A 27,136-nucleotide genomic window follows, 5' to 3' on the forward strand; every position below is an offset into this window, starting at 1 on the left:
ATAAAAATACTAGAGGAATCCAAAGGCAACAAAATCTCAGACATATGCCGAAGCAATTTCTTCACTGATACAGCTCCTAGGGCATTGGAAACTAAAGAGAAAATAAACAAATGGGACTACATCAAAATAAAAAGCTTCTGCACAGCAAAACAAAACAACGAGAAAGTCCACTGTGTGGGAAAACATATTTGCCAATGTTATATCTGATAAGGGACTAATCTCCAAAATTTATAGGGAACTCATACAACTTAACAAAAGGAAGATAAACAATCCAATCAAAAATGGGCAAAGGACCTAAACAGACACTTTTCAAAAGAGGACATTCAGAAAGCCAAGAGACATATGAAAACATGCTCAAAGTCACTAATTATCCGAGAAATGCAAATCAAAACAACAATGAGGCATCAACTCACACCTGTCAGAATGGCTATCATCAACAAATTAACAAACGACAAGTGCTGGAGAGGATGTGGAGAAAAAGGAACACTTGTGTACTGCTGGTGGGAATGCAGACTGGTGCAGCCATTATGGAAGACAGTATGGAGTTTCCTCAAAAAGTTAAAAATGGAACTCCCATTTGACCCAGTGATCCCACTTCTAGGAATACATCCCAAGAAAACAGAAACACCAATCAGAAAGGATATATGCACCCCTATGTTCATAGCAGCACAATTTACCATAGCGAAGATCTGGAAACAGCCTAAGTGCCCATCAGCAGATGAGTGGATTAGAAAACTGTGGTATATCTATACAATGGAATACTATGCTGCGGTAAAAAAGAAGGAACTCTTGCCTTTTGCAACAGCATGGATGGAACTGGAGAGCATTATGTTAAGTGAAATAAGCCAGTCAGAGAAAGATAAATACCACATGATCTCACTCATTTGTGGATTATAGAGAACAACATAGACGGATGAACAGGGACAGATCCAAAGACAGAGAAACAGCGATCAGACTATCAATCCCCAGAAGGAATGTAGGGGAGGGCGGGGATAAGGGGAAGAGATCAACCAAAGGACTTGTATGCATGCATATAAGCCAAACCAATGGACATGGGCAACAGGGGGATGAGAGCATGAGTGGGGGGGTTGGGGGGGTTGGGGGGGTAGAGGACGAGGGTTCATCGGGGGGATGAGGACACATTTGTAATACCTTAACTAATAAAGAATTTTAAAAAAAATACTTGGTGAATAAATTAATTTGTTTCCATAATTTGAGTAGAAGTCTATATGGCATATTTTATAAAAAACAAAAGTAAGTTATCATTTTTGGCATTTGAGACAAGTAAATAACAACCCTCACCCGCCCCCCCCCCCCCAATCAAATGCATCCTTATAAATAACAAACAGGAATCATGGTTCTATTTTGCAAAAGTTAAAAAAATACCAAATTATAAATTCTATGATTCCCCAAACAAAAGTAAATTACCTATTTGGCCAGCAATGACTGGAGGTCTAACAACTAAAAGTATCAGTTTATCAAGCAGAAGATGAAGAAATCGGACCACTGGTTCCAACTGAGATGAATTCAATGCTGAAATACTGCTCTTCAATTCATTTTCTAAGTTATTTTCCATGATTCGCATATCTCCAATTCGAACAGGGAACATGTGTTCATCCAGAGCATTGACCAGAGCAAAAAACTTGTCAAGATAAGGATCCTAAAACAAAGAACGAACAAAAGCACTAAGCAAGTATAGCTCTATAAATTCTCCAAACTATAAAACACTAATAAAATGTCTCATATTAACTGATAATACAAAAAAGTACATACCAGTATATATAAGCATTGTTTCCAATTAAACACTAAATCTATAGGGTGGGGCATATTAGTAAATAGGTCTATAGTTGTTAAATAAAAAATAATAATAGCCCGGCCAGTTGAACGTCGACCTATGAACCAGGAGGTCACAGGTGGATTCCCCGTCAGGGCTAATGCCCAGGTTGCTGCCTTTATCCCCAGTAGGGGGCGTGCAGGAAGAAGCCGATCAATGATTCTCTCTCATTATTGATGTTTCTATCTCTCTCCCTCTCCCTCCCTTTCTGAAATAAAAAATATATTTAAAAAAAACAATCCTATCTAATAATAGACAAACATGGTAATTAACCATAACTTCGCTACCCTTCCCATTGGCTAATCAGCAAGATATGCAAATTAACTGCCAACCAAAATGGCGGCCCGCAGCCAGGCAGCTGAAGCAAACAGGAGGCTTGCTTGCTCCAGTGAAGGAGGAAGCCAAGGTTCCCCGCCTGCTGCTGCTGGGCTCTGAGCTTGCACTCTAAGAAACATTGTTGCAATTATAGAAGCTAAACAAACCCCAAAAACCTGCTTTCAGCCGTCAGAGCTGGAGCTGAAACAGTGTTTCAATTATAGAAGCCAAACACCCCAGATACCTGCATTCAGCAGCCGAGGTCTCAGAGCTGGAGCCGGGCTTCAGAGCTAAAGCCGGCTCTCAGTTCCAGTGACAGCCATAGAAGGTAAATAAACCCCAGAATAAAAAAAAAAGAAAGAAAAAAAGGAGAGGTTGGGAGCTTCAGTCACCTGCCAGCCTGAAAATGGCCCTCAGCCCCTCACCCAGACTGGCCAGGCACCCCAGTGGGGACCCCCACCCTGAAGGGTGTGTGACTAGCTGCAAACAGCTATCATCCCCTCACCCAGACTGGCCAGGCACCCCAGTGGGGACCACCACCCTGAAGGGGGTGCAACCAGCTGCAAACAGCCATCATCCCCTCATCCAGGCTGGCCAGGCACCCAAACGGGACACCCACCCTGATCCGGGACACCCTTCAGGGCAAACCAGCTGGCCCCCACCCATGGAACAGGCCTCTATCCTATATAGTAAAAGGGTAATATGCAAACTGACCCTAACAGCAGAAAGACTGGGAATGACTGGTCACTATGACACACACTGACCACCAGGGGTTAGACGCTCAATGGAGGAGCTGCCCCCTGGTGGTCAGGGCGCTCTCACATGGGAGGAGCTCTGTTCAGCCACAAGTCAGGCTGATGGCTGCCAGTACAGCAGTGGTGGTGGAAGCCTCTCCTGCCTCCTCAGCAGCGCTAAGGATGTCCAACTGCAGTTTAGGCCTGCTCCCCGCTGGCAAGTGGACATCCCCTGAGGGCTGCCGGGCTGCCAGAGGGATGTCTGATTGCCATCTTAGGCCCAATCCCCTGGGGGAGCAGGCCTAAGCCAGCAGGTGGTCATCCCCTGAGGGGTCCCAGACTGTGAGAGGGCACAGGCCGGGCTGAGGGACCCTCCTCCCCCCCAAGTGCACAAATTTTTGTGTTCCGGGCCTCTAGTAAATAATAATAAACTGTGTTTTGTATATTTACAAATGTAAACCTACTTTTGTCCCACTCTGTATTTTCACTTATTATTGTAAAGTAGCCACTTCAAATACTACTAATTAAGAAATATATTGATACTAATTCAGGATATGTTTCCCAGTGAGTCTGTCTTATTGTTTTAGAGCTCAATTATAGGGATAGATGTGTTAGTAAACTATCTGTGCCCATTACTAATTTATTGCTCTCAGCTCCATCTATACCCACTATGTATTTACTCTATTACCTCTAATCCTGAATAGCAAACAAATTACAACTGCCTATAGGACATTGTTATCTGAATTGCATAGTCATGTCAAACTAAACAAGCTAAAAAATAAACTCATTACGTATAGCTCCAAACTGCTCCCCCTTAATGTGCTCCCAAATTTACTTCTCTCATGTTTCCTACATTTAGGTCAGAAATCACCATCTACCTGGACTCTAAACTCTAAAGCATTCAAGTTCCTTCATAATCTGTTACCATCCTGGTCTTCCATCTTCACCTATCACAATTTCTCATACACTTTACATTGTTTGCCCATCCTTAAACAGATTACTGTCTCTTTGCACTTTTTATCTTCTGAGTTGCTCACCTTCTCTCTGTATGGTAAATGCCTACTTATCAGCGAAACACCTCAGTTCCCAGCAAAACAGACAACTCCTCTGTACTTGATTTAGTTCATATGTCTAACATAGTACTAATTTTATTGTATTGTAATTATTTTTACATTTCCCCTATTTTAAGGTCCTTAAAGGAAAGTCTCTTTCCCTGACAGGTAACAACATCCCTGACCTCATGAAGTTTACAGTCTAATGGGAAAAAGAACCAATAAACAAAAGCATGTTATGTATGTATACATATGTACATGCAAACACACACGGACACACAGAAAGTGTGAGAGGAAGCAAAAGTGCCTGAGTGCATGAGAGCAAAAGGCAGTAGTAAGTGCAAGGTAAGAATGACACAGAATAATGGGGCTGCTGTTTAAGAGTCACCAGAAAAGTCCTCTCTGGCGTAAGCAGAAACCTTAATGAAGAGAGGTCAAATGAATGTCAGGAGGAAAAGCATTCCAGCTAGAGAAATAGTAAATGTACAGGCTTTAAGGAGAAGGCATATTCAAGAAATACAGTAAAGAATGTGGAGTAAATGATCCCTAAGAACTCTTTCCATTTGAAATATCTGAGTCTGTGAGAAATAAAGTATGTTGGATGATGCTTTTTGAACTTTAAAGTACTGCTATGTACCAAAAACCTAGGGACAAAAATTAATTGTTCAAAATGAAGTCAATAATATTTTGAAAAGTAAAATATTTGCTTTGGTTGACATTAACATTTTGTTGATAAAAAGAAATTTCTAAATCTATACATTTTTAACTGACTTATATTCCTGAGTCTAACAGCAGGCAACAAAACTGATTTAAGTACTAGACAATATGTTCAATTCATTCAAGTGAAATTTGATCATAAAAATTACTAACACTCACTTGTGTATGGATAGATGAAACAGCAACAACTTCAACATTAAAAACACCTTTGTGGTTATCTACCCATTTCATGCCAGGGAGAGGAACCTATAAAATATAAAATACAATAATCACAGATACTTAAGTTGATCATAAACTCTGAAAACAAATTTTAAAATTACAGTATCTTGATGAGAAAAAAAATCTGTGAAATATATTTTTATGCACTGTAAATGAATGTAAAATGTATGCTTAATTCTTATTACAAAATCAATGTTTTCTAGATGAAGAGGCTCAAAGAGTCAAAAACAGAAAATATACATTCAAAATTGCATCTTCCCAAAGACATATCCCTTTATATAATTCCAAATCATCCTCTAGGAAAATAGTTCTATACATTCCCTTACATAGGTGCTATCACAGATATTTTACAACCTGTTTTTCACATATTACATTGTGAATCTCTTTTCATATCCACAATATCATCTTAATGGTTTATAATATTCTATTTTCTTTATTTTAAACACTCCTCTTATGTTTTAAGTGGGCTTTAAAATATTCATAAACCAAGAAATTCTGTTTTACGGATGAGAAAACTTTTTTTTTTTTTTGCTAGAAATTAATTAAAATCTATACTAATAAAAGCCTAGGTGGTCCTCCCGCCCTCACGGGACGCACTCACATCATCACAAAATGGCTGCCACAAGATGACCGGCAGGGGAGGGCAGTGGGGGGCGAGATCAAGCCAGCAGGGGAGGGCAGTTGGGGGCCATCAGGCCAGTAGGGGAGCAGTTATGCATCAATCAGGCTGGCAGGGGAGCAGTTAGGGGGTGATCAGGCTGGCAGGCAGGTGAGCGGTTAGGAGCCAGCAGTCCCAGATTGTGAGAGGGATGTCTGACTGCCGGTTTAAAATACTTTAAAACCGGCAGTTGGACATCCCCAGAGGGTTCCCAGATTGGAGAGGATGCAGGCCGGGCTGAGGGACACCTCCTCTGCCCCCGGTGCACAAAATTCGTGCACCAGGCCTCTAGTGATATAATAAAATCTAGTTTTTAAAGAGAGTACATCTGTTGTTTCTATTCCTCCTGCTAAGTACTGCCAAAAAATAGAAGCATGGATAGAGGAATGCAGACAGGCAAGGAACCTCAGGAGGGGAGGAACTATAAGGCAGTGTTTCCTGGGTTTTATTTTTGCCTGATATATCCTGGACTAGGTGCTAGAGAAGCTATCGAGCCAGAAACGTCAAAAGGAGCAGACATAAAAGAGCTCTAAGAAAGTCTGCTCTCTTTAGTCAAAGCCAATACTTGCCCTACTTTGGCAAAAACAAATTGCAGTCCCATGGCACCTCCACAGGCTGAGTGGGGAGCCTGGGTCTCTATCCTCAGCTGGCTGTAAGGTGCCCCCACTCCCATAGCCAGGGAGCTGTTAGCACAGCCTAGTGGGAAGCCTGAAATACAAGCCCTCCCTCACCTCAACACATTGTTACATGAGGAATATGGACCTTTACCTAGTAACAGCCCTACCCCCACTGTTAAAACACAAGGCATAAATAAGATCTAGAGTCGTGACCTAAAATGTTCATCCATTCTAATAAAGAGGGAATATGCTAATTGACCCTCACACTGTCACAAAGATAGCGGCACCCACAGCCACAAGAATAGTGGCACCCAGTCCCCTCAGCCACTCAGGGGTGGCAGGCGCACACCTGGGGGCAGGCCCGGCCACTCTGCGCGCCTGCCTCCGGAGACCCCCAGTCCCCTCAGCCCCCCAGCCGCCCAGGGCTGGCCCAAGGCTGGCCCAAGGCGCAGGCAAGCCTTGGATGGTGGCTGCCCAGCCGCCCAGGGCCGCCCGAGGCTCAGGTAACCAGGGCTGGCTGAGGCTTGCACTGCCAGCAGTGGCAGCAGCAGAGGTGTGATGGGGCATCACACCTCCTGCCCCCGAGGGCTCCTGGACTGTGAGAGGGGGAGGGCGGGCCGAGGGACACCCCCCCCTCCAGTGCATGAATTCTCATGCACCAGCCTCTAGTGATATAATAAAAAATCATCCATCATACCAAGAACCCGGCAAATCTCAACTTAAATGCGAAAAAGACAACCGATACCAACACTAAGATGATATCAATGTTGGACAGATGTGACAGAATTTTAAAGCAGCCATCATTAAAAAAAAAAAAAAAAAAAAAACTACAATAAGCAATGATAAATATCTGTGAAAGTCATGACAAAATTATACACTCAGCAATAAATAAATAAATAAATAAATAAATAAATAAATAAATAAATAAATAATAAATAAAAGGGTTTCTTTTCCATGGTTTCATATTTTTATGTGCAGAAAAGAAAATCAAATAAAGCATGGTTCTCAACCTTCTGGCCCTCAAATACAGTTCCTCATGTTGTGACCCAATCATAAAATTATTTTCATTGCTACTTCATAACTGTAATGTTGCTACTGTTATGAATCGTAATGTAAAATCTGATATGCAGCCTGGTCTTAGGCGACCCCTGTGAAAGGGTCGTTCAACCGCCAAAGGGGTCATGACCCACAGGTTGAGAACCGCTGAAATAAAGTTAATTCACTGTTAAATAATTCAACATGAATAGGTATACATGCAATGTCTCTATTGAGGCAAGTAATATAGATTTAGAAATATTTCTGGAAAAAAAGAAAAAGTGAATTTAAATGTCTCAAAGCAAAAATCAGTACTGGCTCTATCAGCCCAAAATACTGTTTTCAGTTACCAAAAAAAAAAAAGAGACACACAAATAAAGTGTGAAAACATACTTCTTTAAAAATAGCGGTTCTCAAAGCTTGAAGTAAGGACCAGTAACACAAACATGGTCTGGGCACTTGTTTGAAATGTAAATAATTAACATCCCTTCCAGATCTACTGCATCAGAAACTGGGTTGAGTGGGCGTGGAGGGAGTAAGGTTCAACAACTGGTGTTACAACAAACTCTCGAGGTGATTTTGATGCTTGCTAACGTAATAATTGTCGTCTTAAAAAATTCTAACAAGCAGTGCGGTAAAAGGAATGGTGTAATAGTAGCAAATATTACTTTAATACTTTTTATGTGTTTGGCACCATTCTAAATGCTCTGCATGCCATTAAATCATACAATCATCAACACAACTCTTTATTATAAGCATTAATTATTCTCTTAATTTATAGATGAGAAAATTCAGACACAGAGAGTGTAGTGCCTTAGATCAGACTGCTATTATAAAACACCATATGCTGGGTGGCTTAAACAACAGAAATTTATTTTCTCACAGTCTGAAGACCTCAAGTCCAAGATCCAGGCACCAACACGATCAGTATCTGGTGAGAAACTCCTCCTAGCTTGCAGATGGCCACCATCTCACTGTGTCCTCAAGAGAGAGCAAGCTCTCTGGTGTCTCTTTATAACTAATTCTATCATGAGGCCCCACCCTCATGACCTCATGTAAACTCAATTCCTCTCAAAAAGCAAATCTCCAAATACTATCACATGTGGGGGTTAGGGCTTCAAAATATGAGCTGGGAGTGGGGACCACAATTCAGTCCATAACAGAGAAATTAAGACACTTGCCCAAGAACACACAACTGGAAGTGGTGGAGCCAAGAGTAAAACCCTGGTAATTACGCCACACTGTCTTTCAAAGTATATGAGGTTTAAATAACAAAAATGCTCACAATTGCACAGCGCTTCAATAACTAACTTTGCTAAATTTGATATATATTTTCCAAACTATTTCCCACACAATTACTGATGTATACCTACATACTAAGTTTGGTCGTCGCTATATTGTTTGTTTTTTAAAAATATATATTTAATTGATTTTTTTACAGAGAGGAGGGGAGAGGGATAGAGAGTTAGAAATATAGATGAGAGAGAAACATCGATCAGCTGCCTCCTGCACACCCCCTACTGGGGATGTGCCTGCAACCAAGGTACATGCCCCAGACTGGAACCGAACCCGGGACCCTTCAGTCTACAGGCCGAAGCTCCAAGTCACTGAGCCAAACCGTTTCAAGCTGTTTTTATGTTTTATTCTAAATATCCTATTGGGATATTAAAATCTATATCATTCCTCTTACAATTATACCATTCATTGTATGGATGTACAAAAATTTAATTAAACATTAAACTCTTGGTCGATATCCAGGTAATTTCCATGTTTTATTTTTTGCTAATACCAATAATTTCGTATTTTTTTCTATTTAATTCAAACAACAAATATTTACTAAAGTCTCTACCTATTTTTCTAGGTTTTGGGGTTTCATGGTAAACATAAGGTCTACTCTCAGACAGCTGGCAGGAATAGAGAAAAACAAGTAAGTAAATAATTTCAGATTGTGATAAATATTAAGAAAATAAAATTGGAATAATATGATAGAGTATATCAGCAATGTAGAGGAGGAAAGGGTCGAAAGTTCATGAAGTGAAGAGAGACCTTTCTGAGGAGGTGCTGGTTTATATACAATTCAGAAAATGATAAGAATCCAGCCATGTGAAGAACAGGAAGAGAAGTAAGATGATTCAAAGACTTGGAGGCAGGAAAAATTTTGGAAGAAAGTCTAAGTACAAAGACAGGCTGCAGTTACGGTAAAAGACAATGCTGGAGAGGTGGACACGCCCTCAGATCATTCAGAGATTTGAAGGTCATGGGAAAAAAATCTGGACTAAATTTTAAGGACAACAAAAGGCCAGAGGAATATTTTATTTTAATCAAAAGAAATACTAAATCTTGGTAATATAATGCTGAATGGAAAAAGCAAGTTCCAGACTGATTGGCATGGCTCAGAGGTTGAGCGTCGACCTATGAACCAGAAGGTCACGGTTCGATTCCAGGTCAGGGCACATAACAGGATTGCAGGTTCATCCCTAGTGTAAAGTGTGCAGGAGGCAGCCAATCAATGATTCTCTCTCATCATTGATGTTTCTATCTCTCTCTCTCTCTCCCCCTTCCTCTCTGACATCAATAAAATATATTTAAAAACAGAAAGAAAAAGAAAAAGCAAGTCCCAGAGGATTACATACAAATAATAAATTTTTGTTAAATTCATAACATAAGCAAATTAAAAAATGTATTCTTTAGTCACACACAAAGTTGTTTTTATGAGGCCAGTTTTCAAAATAATGTGAACATACTTAATGCCACAGAACTACACACTTTAAAATGGTAAATTTTATGTTATGTATATTTACCACAATTTTTAAAAAAGAAAGCTAGTTTTTTATAGAGGGGAAAAAGAGTATGGGATGGGGAGGAACAAATAAATGATGCAAGTTATTGTCAATGTTCTAGTTCTTGGATTGCATGGTGGATGCATCATTGTTTATTATATTATTAAATAAAATAACAATAAATTGAAAAATGTAAGTATCCATATATAGATTTAACCACTGTGAAGTTTAGAAATATGCTATATGAGGATATTTGCATACTTATACAAATATATCTGTAGAATAAATATTTAGAAGTATAATTAATGAGATAAAGGGTATGTATATTTTTTCATTGTGACATATATCAGGCAAAAACAATCAAACAAAACTATTTTAAGGTCCAAGTGACTATGATGAGTGCTGAATGCCATAATCCTACAGAGAAAAAAAAATCTGTTGACAGACTGCCATGATGGTCTCTACATCTATCTTCACGAATTTTGTAAGTATGAATCTGCTTCCTGGAGCCCAATAAACACTGATCCTGAAAAGCTGATGACACTGAAGTGAGGTAAAGTCACCAAAGTACCATCAGTCTGTTGAGGTACATTGGTGGCCAAGGTTTTTCTCTCACCCTAAGGTTCCAAAGATTATTTAACAAGAAAAAATCTAATGTTAGGCATTTTATGCTTGAGGTATCTGTGGAATATCCCGGTAAAGAAAATAACTGGCAAAATACGGATGAGCAGAGATGCAGATTTAGGATTCATCAACTAACAGTAGGTGTCAAGAACATCTTGATTTTTGTACAAGTTATACACTTTGGGAGTACCGTTCACATGAACTGCAGCCAGTGGTCCTGCCTAGGAAGAGTACTTATAGGTTCAGAGTGAAAGGAACATGAAAACTTAAGGGGAAAATAGTTATCAAGAAGATGAGGCAAAGCAAAGCCACATAAAGGTTTACCTTCCTTTCTACCCAGTTTTAAAAAGAAAATGATTCACTGATCACTAGAAATGGTCAAATATCATAAAACAATAGTTCATTGGTTATAGATAGTTTACCAGTATCTAAGCATACATATATGGCAAGCCTCATATTCTAAGGCCCAAAGAACTACTGAAGTTAGCACGTATCAGAAGGTCTCTGACCTTCAAACAAAGCTCAACCTCAGCCAGGAAAGTAAACGAAAAATTGCGTTAAGCCATGACCTATAAAAGTTCAATGTTGAAATACTTATCTTCACATATTTTAAATTAAGCACTAAAACCAGTAATATTTACTATTTTTTAAATAAAAGCGAAGAATATATACTGTTATTTTAATATAGTAATTAAAATATACAAAAGTGTAAGCATTTTTAATCAGGTGGTTTATCTCAGTATCAATCAGCCATACTATATGTCTATAGTCAAATCCAAATCATCACCATATTTTTTATATATGAGCATACACAACATAGCTAAAAGAAACCACCAACTTTGCTTTTAGAAAGCTGACCTTGCATTTGCAAAACATGGAAAATCAAAAACATAATTTCCATAAAATCCTATTTTCTTTCAAAATACTTCCTTTTGAAATACAATGCTACCCCTGGCAGACGACTAACTTATTTACTAAAAAAATGTGTTCATGAAAAACTAAATGACAGATTAGGGAAGGAGGGGGAGAGTCATATTTTTAATTTATACTATCTTTATTCATTCATTTAACACGTTAAGCGCTATGTCAGTCACTGGTGACTGACACTGTACTTTCTGTCCGGAAGACAAAACAGGCTGGGCGCTTAACTATGATCACAGACAACCTCTCTGAAGAGGTGGCATTTAAGTGGCTACCTGAATGAAACGGAGAAGCAGGCCTTATGATAAAGCATTGCCAGCAGACAGAAGTGCAAAGGGCCTGGGATAAAATGCTCTTTTCATGTTTGAAGAACAGCTAAGGTGACTGTGCTACATGGCTAGAGCAGAGTGAGATAATAGTGAGAAATGAAGTCAAAGCAGTAGCATTATATTGTTTCTTCTTCTGTATTAAGAAATAAAAACAATACTAATTTATTTGTGAATACTTTCTGAGTTCTATTCTGGAAAAAATTCCACCAGGACAACATTCACAATACATTATTTCAGATTAATGTTTATATTGATGGCCAACACATTAAGTGGATTGGTAATCATCATGTAGTAGTTCTCTCAAAGGGCACTTTGGTTTTTGAACAGTGGCTACTGATTCTTGAGTGAGATTTTTCCAATGTTTTTGTTTCTTTCAAGTCACATATAATCATCAAAGCTGCTAATGTCTCTTAAAATAAAGCACTATATTTATAGCATATTTATAGCCACTTTATTTTCACATATATGATCAATGATCAGTAATTATAAAAAATTTCTTTAAAAAGTATTTTAAATCTGTTCTCCCTCTAGCCTTGTAGTTAAATATTATCTACTAAAAGAAAGACTTATTTATTTAAAGAAACTTCTCGTTACAATATAAAAATTTTCCAAATGTATCTTTTCTTTGAGTTTATTTTCATGTATTATTATTTTAAAATGAATAAACTTACATTTTTTAAAATAGTATGAAAGCTTCTTAGTATTCTATAATTTTAATTATAAGAGGAAAATAATATTATTACTTCATTATCAACATACTTATAAACAGAATCACAAGGTCTTGTTTGAGAAAAACACCTTTGTAATGAAAACCCATTTCGTTCAATCTGAAGAATTTCAATGTGAGAGATACTGACCTCAGGAGACAGTACAGAATAAGCCTGTGGTGGTTTTTCCAGTGAGACCGGTAGGCAAAACTGCCCAGTCTTTAATCGTCCATTCTGAAGCATTGGTATCCACTTTAAAATAAAAAGGAAACAATATTCATTTAAATTGTTTTTAAAAGTAATTGCTTGGAAAATCTGTTTTAAAGAACTGAATACGAGCCACATTTGTCTCACATCCCCAAACACCAAAGGGATTTAATTATGTAATTATGAGCTTTCATAATTTCCCCAAAGTTTCCCTGACAATAATTTATTAAGAATGATCAGTGAGATATTATTAGTACTAACTATACAATTTTTAAATCTATACAAGGTCCTTTTAGCCAAAGGAAAACTGGTAGTAAAAAAAGGCCACAGAGTGTATCAATATTAAACTGGGATAGCAGTGTCAATATAAGAAAAAAAAGATTTGATTAGATATGACTGTTGAAAAGAAAATTTTCAAGTATGAACATGAATTTATTTTCTTACATTTAGCAAAATTCATGTCACAAACTGCAAAAGACAAAACATAAATCAAATGTTGACTTTTCTCTATTGGGTGGAGGCATGAATTTTCTAACAAAGTAGTAATAGCATATTATGATGTCCTTCATCTTCGGTTTGCTTTTGCAATTCAATCATAATGATTTTTCAAAAAGTACTCAAGGGTTTGCCTTTAATTAAAGTAAAAATATATTTAATTGACAAAAGTCCTTTTTAATCATTTTACATTCAAACTATTCTTTTCTGAAGAACCCTTAAAATTATTATATTTATATTGTACAGTTGGGTAAACATAATAATCAGGACTAACACCTAATGTTTAGATTGTTAGTCAATTAATTACATTAATGAGCATTTTATTGTTATAGTGATCCTTCCTAACCAATGTGGGGAATCAGATAAGAATTATTATACCAACTACATATATCTTAAATATTGTACTAGTTTTAAGATCAAAGAGCTAATTATTTAACAAAAATATACTTACTGTATATCCAACAGGAGTTTCAAGAGGTGTATTTTGTTTTTGTTGACAACTAACATGATAAAAAGTAAAAAGCAAGTGATGATGGTCAGTTAAAGTAGCAGGGAGTTTAACCTTGATTTCTTCATGAAAATCAGGAGACCTTCATACAAAAACAACAAAACAGATCAATAGTCAGTAATTTGTTCAAAATAAAGAATTACTGAATTTGTATATTTGAGTAATTTTAAAATTAATTTCAGGATTCATGCTTAATTTTTCTTCTAGTCCAAATATTTTTCTTTATTCCAAAATAACTAACTAACTCCTACTTCCAGATGAGGGAACTGTCACTGTTTCTAAAATTTCTCCTCCCATTTTTATTAGTGGGCTGAGTAATCCTATTATTTGAAAATTCATTAATAATTACCACCTTGATGCTGAGACCGTCATCAGATTGGAAACTATAAAAGAGGAGACTAGGGTAAGGCTTTCTATTATTTCTAGGCCAATTCTGATACACATCACATAAAAATAATATAGAATTTTGTAAGTGTATATTTTAAAACCATACCACAGAAAAACATTTTTCTGTTATAGGAGTACAGCTTCAAATTAAGACTAATTTATATTACCCTTTTGTAAAAAAAAGAAAAAGGTAACTTTAGACAACTTAGTATCAAGTAGGGCTCTCTATGAAATGTCTTACATCAATTATCCCATTGCTAAAGAAATAAATGATGTTACCAAAACATTGACTAACAGCTCAAAGAAAATAAAAAAAAAAATCAGGGAATACACACAAATTACATTTGCTCCACATTTTAGAAGTGTTTCCAGTCATTATAAAGAATACAGCAAATATATTTGATCAAACCAATGGAATTTTTGTCTCAATATCCATTGAGAATTTTTACAGGAAAGCATAGCTACTATTTATTATATAGACTTAAAAGGGATAGAATCTTAGCATCCCAATCTTCCAGGTTGAGTTAGTATCTCTCAGAGTTATCTTCAATGAAAATGCATCCAAACCATAGAGCTCCCACTACCTTTAAAGAGAAGGCTGTTCATCCAAAACCAAGTAGGGTTTTTTTCCTCTGATGCTTATAGGTCAAATATTCTTTTCAAATAAGCCTCAAAGTGCTAAGGGGTACAGATTCGATCACAGAAATAGTAAGTGGAATGAGGCTTGTAATACCCACAAGAAAGACAGCCAATGCTAGCCATCTGAGAATTTGATGACTCTGGTTGGGTAAAAAGATGCTACACATCTTATTACTGATCTTACTAGTCATCACTGAATTAATGAGAAAGTTTAATTTACTAGCAATGTTACACTATACTGTCATTTAAATTCTGCTAATGATAAGAACAAAAATAAAGACTTAGCCACAAACTGAGATACGTTTAGAAATTACTACTTTCTTTATCAATATTTTTCCTTGTATGGAGTGTTTTAGTTAATGCCTTTCTTTAAATTGTATTATGTGAAGACTGTTACAGAAAATTAAACATCTTCCAATCAAGCACGTGAATTGCCCACCTTTAGGTTAGGCATTGTATTACTTTTGTGGTGCGTTTAAAGATGAACATAACAAATAATTACCCTCAAAAATATATAATTTAGTAGAAATATAAATAAAGTGGGGGTTGGCAAACTAATGCACACAGACCAAATCCAGTCATCTGCCTCGTTTGTTTAAACTACAAACTAAGAATTTTTATTTTTTATTTTTACACGGTTGAAAAAATCAAAAGTATACTGGTTCACTTTAAATATTATATGAAATTCAAATTTCAGTGCCCATAAATAAAATTTTATTGGAAGACAGTCATGCCCATTGATTTGCAACTTAACTTACTGGCTATGGCTGCTTTTGAACTACAACAGCAGGGCTGAGTAGTTGCAACAGAGACCACATGGCCCAGAGGGCCTAATATATACTATTTGACCCTTCGTGGAAAAAGTTTGCCAACTCCTGGGATAGAGCATATGAAGTTAAATGCTTCAAGAACAGAATTCAACAGATTTCTTAAAATTTTAGGTCAAGGAATTATATTTAGGAAGAGATCTATAATATGGGCCTTAAAGAATGAGTAAAAGCTCAGTAGGGAGAGGGAATCTGTATACTAGTATAATAGAAATAAAGATCCAAGAAAGGCCCAGAAATAGGACAGCACAGATTATGTTTGGTGATGAGATAGGAAGAAAATCATCAAGATGTAAAAGAAAGATACTTGAATATTAGAGAAATGAAGAAGGAAGGCAAGGATGTCTTAAAGTTTGAGTCAGACTAACTGGAAAATTGGTGGTACTACTAATAAAAAAAAAAATAGGGTCAGGAAGAGGGCCAGGAGAAAATACATGGAAATTGGAAAAGCAGCAGGGAATCCAAATGAATATGCCCAATAGGCCATCAAAAATACATGTCTGTACCTCAGAAAGAAGGTTCTGGCTGAAAATAAAAGTTGTGAGCAGTACACATAAAGGTAAAAGTAGAAGCATTTTCATTGAGTGTAAGTCTGAGAAACACATAAAATTATTTAGGAAGAGCATAGTAAGGTTAAGGACAAAACCTTAGTTTTTTGTATGGAATGTCTGTACTTAAAAGAAAAGAAAAATTGAGAATAATTACTACAGAACACTTTCAAAGAGATAGAAGGAAATGAGAGAGGGCTGTACAAGACGGTGAGAAAGAATAAAGTTTTAAGGAGATCGGGGGAAAACATGCTGCACAACAGCACTGGAGAAAGACTTGTTTTGTTTGTTTTTAAGAGTAGAAAACCTAAGCTTCTTTTTGATAGCAAGAGATGGAGCGAATGAAACAGGAGATTGATGATGCAAGCGAAGGGATACTGATGAAGTCACATTCTGGAAGAAGCTGGATAAGATTGTTTGAGAGCAGATTCACACTGAGCAGGATGTGGGCCATTACTGCCTTTGAAACGGAAGGCAGATCAGTGCAAAGATATTTGAGGTGAAGGGCAGAAAAGTTGATGGATCTTAAGTGGGATGGACTCAATCAACTTAATAAAATAGAAAAGCTAAGAGTAAAAGCAAACAGAAAAGAGGTAGCAGCTAGAGGAAGGGGAAGAAAAACTTAAAACAGCTACTGCATAATGAGAGAGGGTAAAAAAGTGATGACAAAAAAATTCACAAAAAGTTATCTTTTGGGGCCAAAAGAAGATAAAATAACTATGAAAGTACTGATCGGCACAATTTTGTGCTTTTTCTCCAACAGCATTCAATTAAAAAAGAAAGAACAAAAGCAGAAATTTAAGGTTATCTAAAGTTAATTTCTCAAAGAAGTAAAATGGAAAGGCACCAACTTAAAGGATTATTGGATGTTGAAACTATCATCAATTTAATTGACTAGTTTCAAGCTTAGTAAAGAGTTAAGTGAAGCTGCAAAATGTTAGGGGGATATAATAGGGAAAAGACTGAAAAAACAGAAGCTACAAAGATAATCAATCATAATATAATAAAAATGAAAGAATCAGAGAATTGGACAGAAAAAATGTTTTGTGTATAAAATCTTTTATTTGAGATGTATATAGAAAATATGGATCCACATATTGAAAATTATAACTGTGATGTCAGCTGTCTTGAATTTGCACATTCAGTGCAGCAAAGCATTTGGGAAACACACTAACGTGAGTGCTAACAATGCCACTGAGAAGTGAGTAACTTTGAAAGAAATATTTGAATTCAGTACCTGTTATGATATACTACGGCTGTATAGGCTTCCTTTGAAAATTCTGAACAGCTAGATTTACCAAAGATTACCTGTAACAAATAACAGCATGTTGAAACTTTGTTGTAATAAATGTTGGATGTTTCATATCTATGTAAGAATTTGTCTGATTTAATAACTATTTGAGAACAATGGGCAAAATCAGCCCAATGAAGAACAATGTGCCTACTGACGATCATTAATAAGTTCAATTGCTTAATTCTAAATTTCTTTTCAACTATAGACCCATCTGACATTCAAACATTCAAAAAATTTCTATCCATTATATTTATATATATTGGGCAATGAGGTACATTTCTTTCTTTTTTTGAAAGAAGATAATTCATCTTAAAATCTGGATACAGCACATCATTTGGAATTTATATAAGAAATATGGTCCTAAAATGGTGGCATATATCTACTATACAAATTGGTGGCTTCACCACTAAGACAGCAGTCATTCTGAAAGTCAAATATTTATTATTTATAAATGATATTTAAAAATCCTATTTTAGGTATCCTTTGCTCCTAGTACTACCTGCAAGCTACTCTACAATGGAGGGGAGCTCCATTTTATATTATTTTTAAAAATTTATCCTTATTGTTGAAAGTAATACAGATCCATTTTATATTCTAACATGTACTTTAAAAATCCAACATATCAAAAAAATACAATACTACTTTTGAAGAAGGTTTAGCAGTAAAATAATACAGTCTTATATATCTGCCTCTTGAATGCTAACAGCAAGTGGTGGTTAATTAGGGCAGCTGATTAGAACGTTGGCTTAATGATGTCATCATCACAGTTATGATTCCAGTGGGAGACAGGTAGGCTTGCAATGTTATCTAGCCACGGATTAAACTCTTACGTCTGGCCAGCCATCTCTACATATGCATGAATAGGAATGCAGTCCTGTCAGCACACTTTCATCAACACAACTGGTAAAACAACTCAAATGTATTCCTATACAAAGGGACTAATTGGCACCATCCCAAAATAAAAAGAACATATTAACAGGTATTTTGTCTCTTTCTGCAGTATCTCAAGCTGACCCTTTTATTTTAAGTGTATTTAAAATGTAATAATTATGACTCTCCTAGAAAACTCTAATTTAATCAATTTGCTAAGAATACTTCACTATATTTTTATAAAAGGTTGTTCCAGCCCTGGCCAATGTGGCTCAAATGGTTGGAGTGTCTTCCTGTACACCAAAAGGTGGTGGGTTTGATTCCTGGTCTGGGCACATACCCAGGTTGCAGGTTCAATCTCCAATTGGGGGCGTATGGGAGGCAACTGACTGATGTTTCTCTCTCACACTGTTTTTCTCTCTCTCTTCCTCTTTCTCTCAAATCAATAAAAACCTATTATCGGGTAAGGATTAAAAAACATTTTTTAAAGATTGTTCCAGTGCCAGAATTAGAGTTTATGGTTTTATCACACCGACATTATATGATCAAAAATTATCTTAGTCTTTATTATTTTTAAATAAGCAAACAAAAATGTGTCTGTTTATATACTTTCAAACCAACCACTCACATAAACATAAAAAACATTATATTTTCATATGACTAATAATATACAAATAAAGGAACGTGGTACCTTTTTTTTCCCCATTGAGAAGCTATCATTTTTCACAGAATAACTCATTTATTTTCATAACATGAATGATTTACAGTAGAATGTATTCCTTTTTTGATCATCGATATGTATGTTTAATCATTCATCAATATGAATGGAGCATCAATTATGTACCAAGCACTAAGATAGGCATCAGGATATAATCATGAGTAAGACATGGTCCTTGCCCTCAAGGAGCTCACAGTCTAGTGGACATGATGAAGAAATCAACATATAATCATAAACTTATAAGGCCCATAACGGAAGTAAGAAGATGCTTTGGTAGCACCAAAAGGGAGAGGGGTGTAACTGCAATGTGGCTGGATGCAGCTACGGTTCTGTAGAGGAGGCCATACAGATGGTAAGACAAGGAAGAGTTTGTTAGGCAAACAGTAAAACAGATTATTTTATATATATTGCATTTGTCATAAACTCAAATTTATATGGCAATTCACATAAAATACCAACACATCTATTTTTACAATCCAGTATCTTTTTATCAACTATGATAGCATGTTCATCTCTTCAGCAGAAATAAAGAGCTCATAAAGAACGTGAAATGCTAATTAGAATCTCAAAAATAAATTCTGCATATTCAACAAATATTTATTCAATATGTATTATATGCAAGGATCTGAAATAGCTGCCACAGAATACAAAGATGAATAATTTGTGCTTGCTGCTATCAAGTTCTAAAAATGCTGATGAAATTGAGGCAATAGGGAAGAAGAAAATATACAGCTTTCCTAGTTGGTAGAAAATCAGAACTTGATTCAAATGTCTGATACAGAAGGCTAAAATAAAATTGTTAACAATGCACCTATTCTTAGCTCATTTGCATTCCACTAGAGTTGCCAGAAGTTGAACATCTACAGTGACAGTTGTGCCCCTATTCTGTATGTTACTTAGAGTTGAGTAAAAAATCTTCTTGCACTTATTAGTGTTCCACAAATACTAAGTCATAATTTGGTCAGTTTCCCCAGTCTGGCTTCAATCTACTATTTCAACCTTCCACTGCTCTAGCTCACTGGCAATTCACCTCAGTTGAAGGATATTCTCCAACCTGAATTGCTTTCCTACCCCCACCATCTAGACCTATTGCCATTAACATTTTCACCACCTTTAAGGCATTCTCTCCTACCAGTGAGCACCTGTGCCTTTGAATCCCTATACCAATCCTATCTAATAAAGAGGGAATATGCAAATTGACCATCATGTCATCACAAAGATGGTGTCTCCCATAGCAGAGGGGTTTCCGTAACACAAGATAGCTGCACCAACAGCGGAGGCCGAGTTCCCATAACGAGCCTTAGCAAGCAATCAGCAGGGACCTGAGGCTCTAAAAATTGACCCCACACGAATATCTTTGGGAGGAGGGTGGCTGCCCACCCTGCATAGGGTGTAATGTCCTAGGCTGGATGTGGCACTCGATGCATTGCCTTTAGTTACTTACAGGTGGTTTCCAAGCCCAGGAGGGAGTCATTGGTTCAAAAGCCATGAGTAGGTGAAGGCACTTCCCTAATTCTGGGCTAGGGCAGGGGACCTGAGGCTGCGCCCCCTCACCCAGTGGGGCTTCACAGGGGACCTCAGGCCGTGCCTCCCGCCCCAGAGCCAGGCCAGGGGACCTCAGGTGGTGCCCCCCACCCGGCGGGGCTTGACTGGGGACCTCAGGCTGCACCCCCACCCTGGCGCCGGACCAGGGGACCTGAGGCCACGTCCCCCACCCAGCAGGGCTTGACGGGGTATCTCATACTGCGCCCCCCCACCTGGCGGGTCTTGACGGGGGATCTCAGGCTGCATCCCCCACAAGGCAGGGCTTGACGTGGGACCTCAGGTCACACCCCCCGCTATGGCACAAGGCCAGGGACCTCAGGCCATGCCCCCCACCCTGGTGCCAGGCTGGGGGACCTCAGGCCACGCCCCCTGCCCGGCGGGGGTTCATGGGGGACCTCAGGGCGTGCCGGGGGACCTGAGACTGTGAACCCCACCCTGCGGGGCTTGACAGGGGCCCTGAGGCTGCACCCTCCACCTGGCAGAGCTTGACAGGGGACCTGAGGCTGTGCCCCCCACCTCGTGGGGCTTGACAAGGGCAGGGCCGGCCGGGTCTGGATCTCACCCAATGGGTGTGGGGCTGGCTGGGCCTGGGTCTTGCGCTATTTTGAGGCGCCACAGGTAGGCGGGGACTTGACTCTGGGTCCCACGGCACACCCCAGACTCTCACAGAAGGAAGATTTTCATATACATTTTACTAATTTTCTTTCATCTATGACACTTCTATTATAGAGAAAGGGCAAATAGCAATATTAAAATATTTCCTCTAATTAATCCCCTTTTAATGTGCACAAATTTCATGCACCAGGCCACTAGTCTATAATTAGCACAGACCTTGGTTCTCAATACTGGCTATGAAATGTAATCCCTAGGGAAGATTTTAAAATACTGATATCTGCCCGGTTCCCACATGCAGAGATTCTAATCTAATTGGAATTAGATTCAGTCTGGGCACTGATGTTTTTTAAAGCTCCCCAGGTGGGTATAATATGCAGCCAAGGTTGAGATCTATAGCCAGAATTTCTCAAAAAAAAGATGGGAAGAACCATCATATTAAAATCAGCTGGAAAACATTTTTAAATTATACCACCCATTACTCTCCACCTCCGTTATCTGGCCTTTCATTCTAAAGGAGGAGAATAATCCAGATGCCAAGATAGAGGAAAGGTATCTGTGCTTTGTTAGAGTAGCCGAAGAAATTATGATCTGACCTTCTTTTGAAAGTAACTATTTTAGAATTTTATGTATTTGTCTTATATCCTCCAGATTATAAGTCTTTATTCATCTTTGTATTTCTGGGAGTGCCTTGCATATACCAAATCCTCAAAAAATAAGACTGCAAATAAATTTATAATAACCTGCCAACCCAGTGATACCCCAAAAGTGTCTATTTGAACTATATATGAAGAATAGGAAAAGTAAAGAACATTTATTACCGGCATGGCATTGCTTGGATCCTCCCCATACATAAATTGGACTTTCACTGTTATATTTCTGGCAGAACCTTGACGATTGGCAAAATTGAGGCTCTGAGGGTATACATAGAGAAGATTTCTGTGAAGGCAATAGTATACACGATAGTGAATACATAGCTAAAAACACTATCAAACATATCACAAAAGAGATATAATTATTAATATTTGTTAGCTATTATGCTAAGTATTTTCACATACAATGTTTTATTTGACCCTTAGAGCAATCATTCAAATAAATGTACCCCAATTTAGCAAATTGCGGCCCCAAAAAGTTAAGGAATTTTCATATACAACCAAATATGTGGCAAAGCTGAAATCAGAATACAGTTCAGACTTCCAAACACACGTTCTTTCCCCTACAAGAGGCTTTTGGGAAATAAAGGAGTATGGACTGAAACATTATTAAGAAATTAAGCCGAAACCAGTTTGGCTCAGTGGATAGAGCGTCGGCTTGCGGACTGAAAGGTCCCAGGTTCGATTCCGGTCAAGGGCATGTACCTGGGTTGCGGGCACATCCCCAGTAGGAGATGTGCAGGAGGCAGCTGATTGATGTTTCTCTCTCATCGATGTTTCTAGCTCTCTATCTCTCTCCCTTCCTCTCTGTAAAAAATCAATAAAATATATTTTAAAAAAAAGAATTAAGAAATTAAAAGACAGTTCTAATATTCTCTTAGGTTCTCCACGCAGATGTAAATAGGATGACATTTTTAAATGCGCCTTTTGTATAAATGTGATTAAGGATTTAAGAGGTATAATATTCAACATTATTGTTAAAAACATATATGACAATTATGGTAAGTATAACGAGCAGCAATAGGTAATTACTATGAGACAATCACGTATTACTATGCATTTGACTTCATGTCCAGTTTATGATCTTGTATCTTACACAATTTTAATAGTTCTTGCTACAAACACAGAGGAGAAATAATTCACCAAAAGAAAGAGCTAAAAAAAAAAAAAAGAATTAGAGATACTTTACCTGAAGACTAGTGATGACAGCTGATAAACAAAACTTCAATAATAATAAAACCCTGCTAATGGACTGCTAGGGCAACAAAAATAGGTCTAAATTTTCTGGAAGGAGGTAGGGTAATATAGAAATTTTAAGTGAATACACTCTTTGATCCAACAAACCCATCTCTAGTCTAAGGAGAAAAGTAAACACTTGTACAAATGGATATGCTCAAAGAAATTCACTACAACATTTCTTATAATAGGGCATAGTTACAAATAATTATAAAGAAACTAGAGGCCCAGTGCACAAATTCGTACACTGGTGAAGTCTGGCCGGCCCCAGCCCCGATCAGGATGGGGGGAATCAGGGGTGGGGCCAGCAAGTGGGAGGGACTGCGGGCAGTTGGCCGGCCCTGCCCCTGGTCAAACTCCCAGTCAAACTCCCATTCAAGGGGACAAGAGGACAATTTGCATATCAGCCTTCTATTATACAGGATATAATGCTCATCAGCCCTGGACTAAATTAATACAGCATGACAATGTACAGTAGTATTTATTCATGTAGAAGGAGATATCCACCATGTTGGATGAAAAAAATGCAGGTTCCAGAGCAGGATACTGCGGCGTTACCCTACTTGTAGAAATTTGGAGTGGGAGTTATAGAAATGAGTAAAAAGGATATTTCTGAAATATTCATAGTGGTTAATAGTGATGGCTCTAATTTCTTTTTTATAATTTCACTAGTAGCCCGGTGCACAAAATTCGTGCACATTAAAAGGGAATTAATTAGCGGAAATATTTTAATCTTGCTATTTGCCCTTTCTCTATAATAGAAGTGTGAGGGATGAAAGGAAATTAGTAAAATGTATATGAAAATAATATATAAATTTATTAATAAATAAACAGTAACAAAAGGATATAACAACAACAGAGGCATGATATAAAAATGACAAACACATGATAAGAAAACAAAAACATGATATAAAAACAACAGTGATGCAAACAATGACTGATAAAGTGATTAAACTTATTCTACTATCTCCCTGTACACCACATTAAGAGTGAAAACACTTTCAGAGTGCTTGACTAATTTCCCTTGTGCTGAAGTATTTAGAACTTTAACGTCACATGGTCTTCGAACGCTAGAGAAAGCAACATATACTGACCATGTGCAAAAACAGGTTCAGGTAGGAATATGCCTACTCTGTCTAGAGTTTGTCCTTGTGATTTATTAATAGTCATCAGAAATGCTGGCATCACCGGAAACTGTCGTTGAATCAATTTAAATGGGAGGCCAGTGTCAGATGGGGACAAATCAATTCTTGGAATCAGAACAACCTCTCCCTCTATAGATACTGTTAATACTTCAGCTTCAATAATGTTAGGTCGTAATCTTTTGATAATAAATCTGGTACCATTACAAAGACCCCATTTACTATTAAGATTTCTCAATAGCATGATAATTGCACCCATTTTTAATTTTAATTTATGACACAGCATTCCCGAAGGAGTAATACTATTAAGAAATTTGATGACAAAATTTCCTTTTCAGCATCATCTGTGGAATCAATGGGGTCATCACTCAAATATGTGTGAAAATCTCCACCGAGTATATCCAAAATTTCTTTATTTACTTTTTGAACGTGCTCATTTTTTGGACAAAGAATTGCACATTTAGATATATTTTTACTATTATCTATAGGTATAGTATTTCCAAAGGTAGCTTTAATAATAGATCCATTACAAATCATTTCACAGGGGATTTCAATAATATCCATTCCTAAATGAAAACTGCTATCAAGTTTGCCATCTCCAAGTTTTACTCACCATTCACTATAAGCAGAATCCTCTGATCTCATATTTGTTGTAAGAAAAAACTTTCTGAAACATCCCCAAACATTGCAGTACTTTAAACTCATTTGTACTACGGCCGATTGCATAGCATGCGGTACAATACTGAGACATTGTCAAAAATCCCCAACAAGAAGGAGAACTTTCCCACCAAATACAACATTCAAATTTCTCTTAGTAATCTGTCTATAGCGTTTATAGCATGACTGGATGCCATGGTGCATTCATCAATAATGAGAAGTTGGGCCTTTTTAATAGTTTTAGCAACTTCACTGTTTATATCGAGTCTAGAAATTGAAGTTTCATTTAGTGGAATGGGTAATTTATATTGGGAATGAAAGGTGCTTCCACCGAGAAGTAAATTTGCAGCAATTCCTGTAGACGCTGTGGGTAAAACAGTACTACCACGACCTCTAATATAATGTATTAAAACTTTATAAAGATAGGCCTCCACGCTCCGAGGGCTGGTTCCTGCCTCAAACCTCACCCTCCCCGGGAAACAGCTCAGGGAGGGCACAGCTGTGGCTCAGAGGACCCAGGACTCAGTGCGTCCATGCTCTGAGGGCGGGTTCCTGCCTGAAAACTCACTGCCCTCGCGGGAAATACCACAGGAGGGTGCAGCCGTTTCCAAGACAACCCCTGCAGGACTGACTTCCTTCCGGTTGGTCGAGCCTCAGTCGTGATGTTACACCCAGGGTTTTTATATAAATAGATGTGAAATTTTTTTACAGTGAGAATACATGATCTTTATAATTAGAAAAAGCAATAAAGTAGTTTCCATGGTGGGAATATGGGTATGTGTGACAACAAGCATGCAATCTAAAAATCCCTAAAGAAATGAAGAAGAGTCAGTTGTACTCAAAATTGTCAAAAGTGCCCTGGCGGTTAGTTGGAGCATCATCCCATACACCAAAATGTTAATAGAATTCAGGATTTTGTACTTTTCTATTGTTAATCCTCACTGGAGGATTTTTTCCATTGATTTTTAGAGAGAATGGAGGGAGGAAGAGAGAGAGAGAGAAAGAGAGAGACAGAGAGAGAAAGAGACAGAGAGAGAGACAGAGAGAGGGAAACATTGGTGTGAGAGAAATACATGGATTGGCTGCCTCCCACATGCATCTTGACAGGGCTAGGATGGCACCCTTGACCAGAATCAAACCTGGGACCCTTCAATCAGAGGGCTGATGCTCTACTTACTAAGCTAAACCAGCCAGGGCAGGAATTTTTACTTTTTACAGGTTTTTGAAATATCTGAGTTTCCACAGTAAGTATTTTCAACATAAAACATTTAACATTTATTAATAGTGAAAGCAAGTAAGATAAATAAAATTATTCCTGGAGAAAGTCACATCTTCTAGATCTGCACTGTCCAATAAAATAGGTTAGGAGACTATCAAGCACATGATGTGTGCCTGCTCTAATTGAGATATCCTGAGAGATAAAATATATACCAGACTCAGTGTCTATCTGGAGGACTTAGCATGAAAAAGAATATAAAATACCTAATTAGTATTGATCACTGGTTAAAGTAATTGATATATTGGATTAAATAAAATATACTATTAAAACTAATTTCACTTGCTTCTTTTTAGCTTTTTTTCATGTATAACTCACTATATTTGCACTGGACAATGCTGCTCTGAACAAAGAGAAGAAACGGGAGCTAATGAATTACTCTGGCATTATTCTTTAGTTAATATAAACATTTTTATTTATACGTGTTTTCCTCAGTTACTTTCAGATTCTTTCTACCAAATACATTAATTCAAAAACAAATTATCACATTTAAAAAGGGTGAAATTAACAGGATACCATATTCAAAAGATCCAAAATGCCTCGTATTTTATTCGGAAGTTGTATCTCCAAAAGATTACACAACCTGGGGGAGGATAAGAGACTTCGCTTTGCCTGGAGTTCAAACGAGGCTTCTAAACGTACTCTATTCCTAAGTTGCTAAAAAATTTATATTAGTTATTGGAAACTAGGAATCCTTATATTAGGGTCTAATTTTGCTTTGTTCCTCTTATTTTCTTTGGCATAAAATTTTTAATTTTTATAACATTACTGGTTATATTTAATCAGGGCTCTATTTAAACAGGCACGAGTTCAAAGTTTATATTCTGCCTTTAATAATGTGTACTCAGGCAGGATGCACTGAAAGGTAAATAAAAAAAACATTTATAAAATTACCACTTTCATCACATTTCCCACATTAACTTTCTTACACAGCTTGTAATTAGGCAAATTATTTAATTATATTCAGTAACATGTCAAAC

The 27,136-nt window shown here is 37.4% G+C and overlaps 1 protein-coding gene across 11 annotated transcripts in view; it reads right to left on the minus strand.

Moving 5' to 3' along the window:
* Window positions 1-27,136, minus strand: part of DOCK7 (dedicator of cytokinesis 7) — a 186,164-nt gene that overhangs the window by 78,219 nt on the left and 80,809 nt on the right. For 10 of the 11 annotated variants that reach the window (XM_036352881.1, XM_036352879.1, XM_036352876.1 and 7 more), the window contains 6 exons: window positions 22,014-22,131; window positions 17,391-17,461; window positions 13,696-13,834; window positions 12,693-12,794; window positions 4,812-4,898; window positions 1,429-1,660 (listed from right to left, as the gene is read on the minus strand). In XM_036352881.1, coding sequence (XP_036208774.1) covers window positions 1,429-1,660; window positions 4,812-4,898; window positions 12,693-12,794; window positions 13,696-13,834; window positions 17,391-17,461; window positions 22,014-22,131 — 749 coding nt within the window. Of the gene's footprint in view, window positions 1-1,428; window positions 1,661-4,805; window positions 4,899-12,692; window positions 12,795-13,695; window positions 13,835-17,390; window positions 17,462-22,013; window positions 22,132-27,136 lie in introns of all 11 variants that reach the window. The other variant, XM_036352871.1, reaches the window with a different exon arrangement.

Source organism: Myotis myotis, unplaced genomic scaffold (genome assembly GCF_014108235.1).
Source record: "Myotis myotis isolate mMyoMyo1 unplaced genomic scaffold, mMyoMyo1.p scaffold_m19_p_2, whole genome shotgun sequence".
Taxonomy (NCBI): Eukaryota; Metazoa; Chordata; class Mammalia; order Chiroptera; family Vespertilionidae; genus Myotis; species Myotis myotis.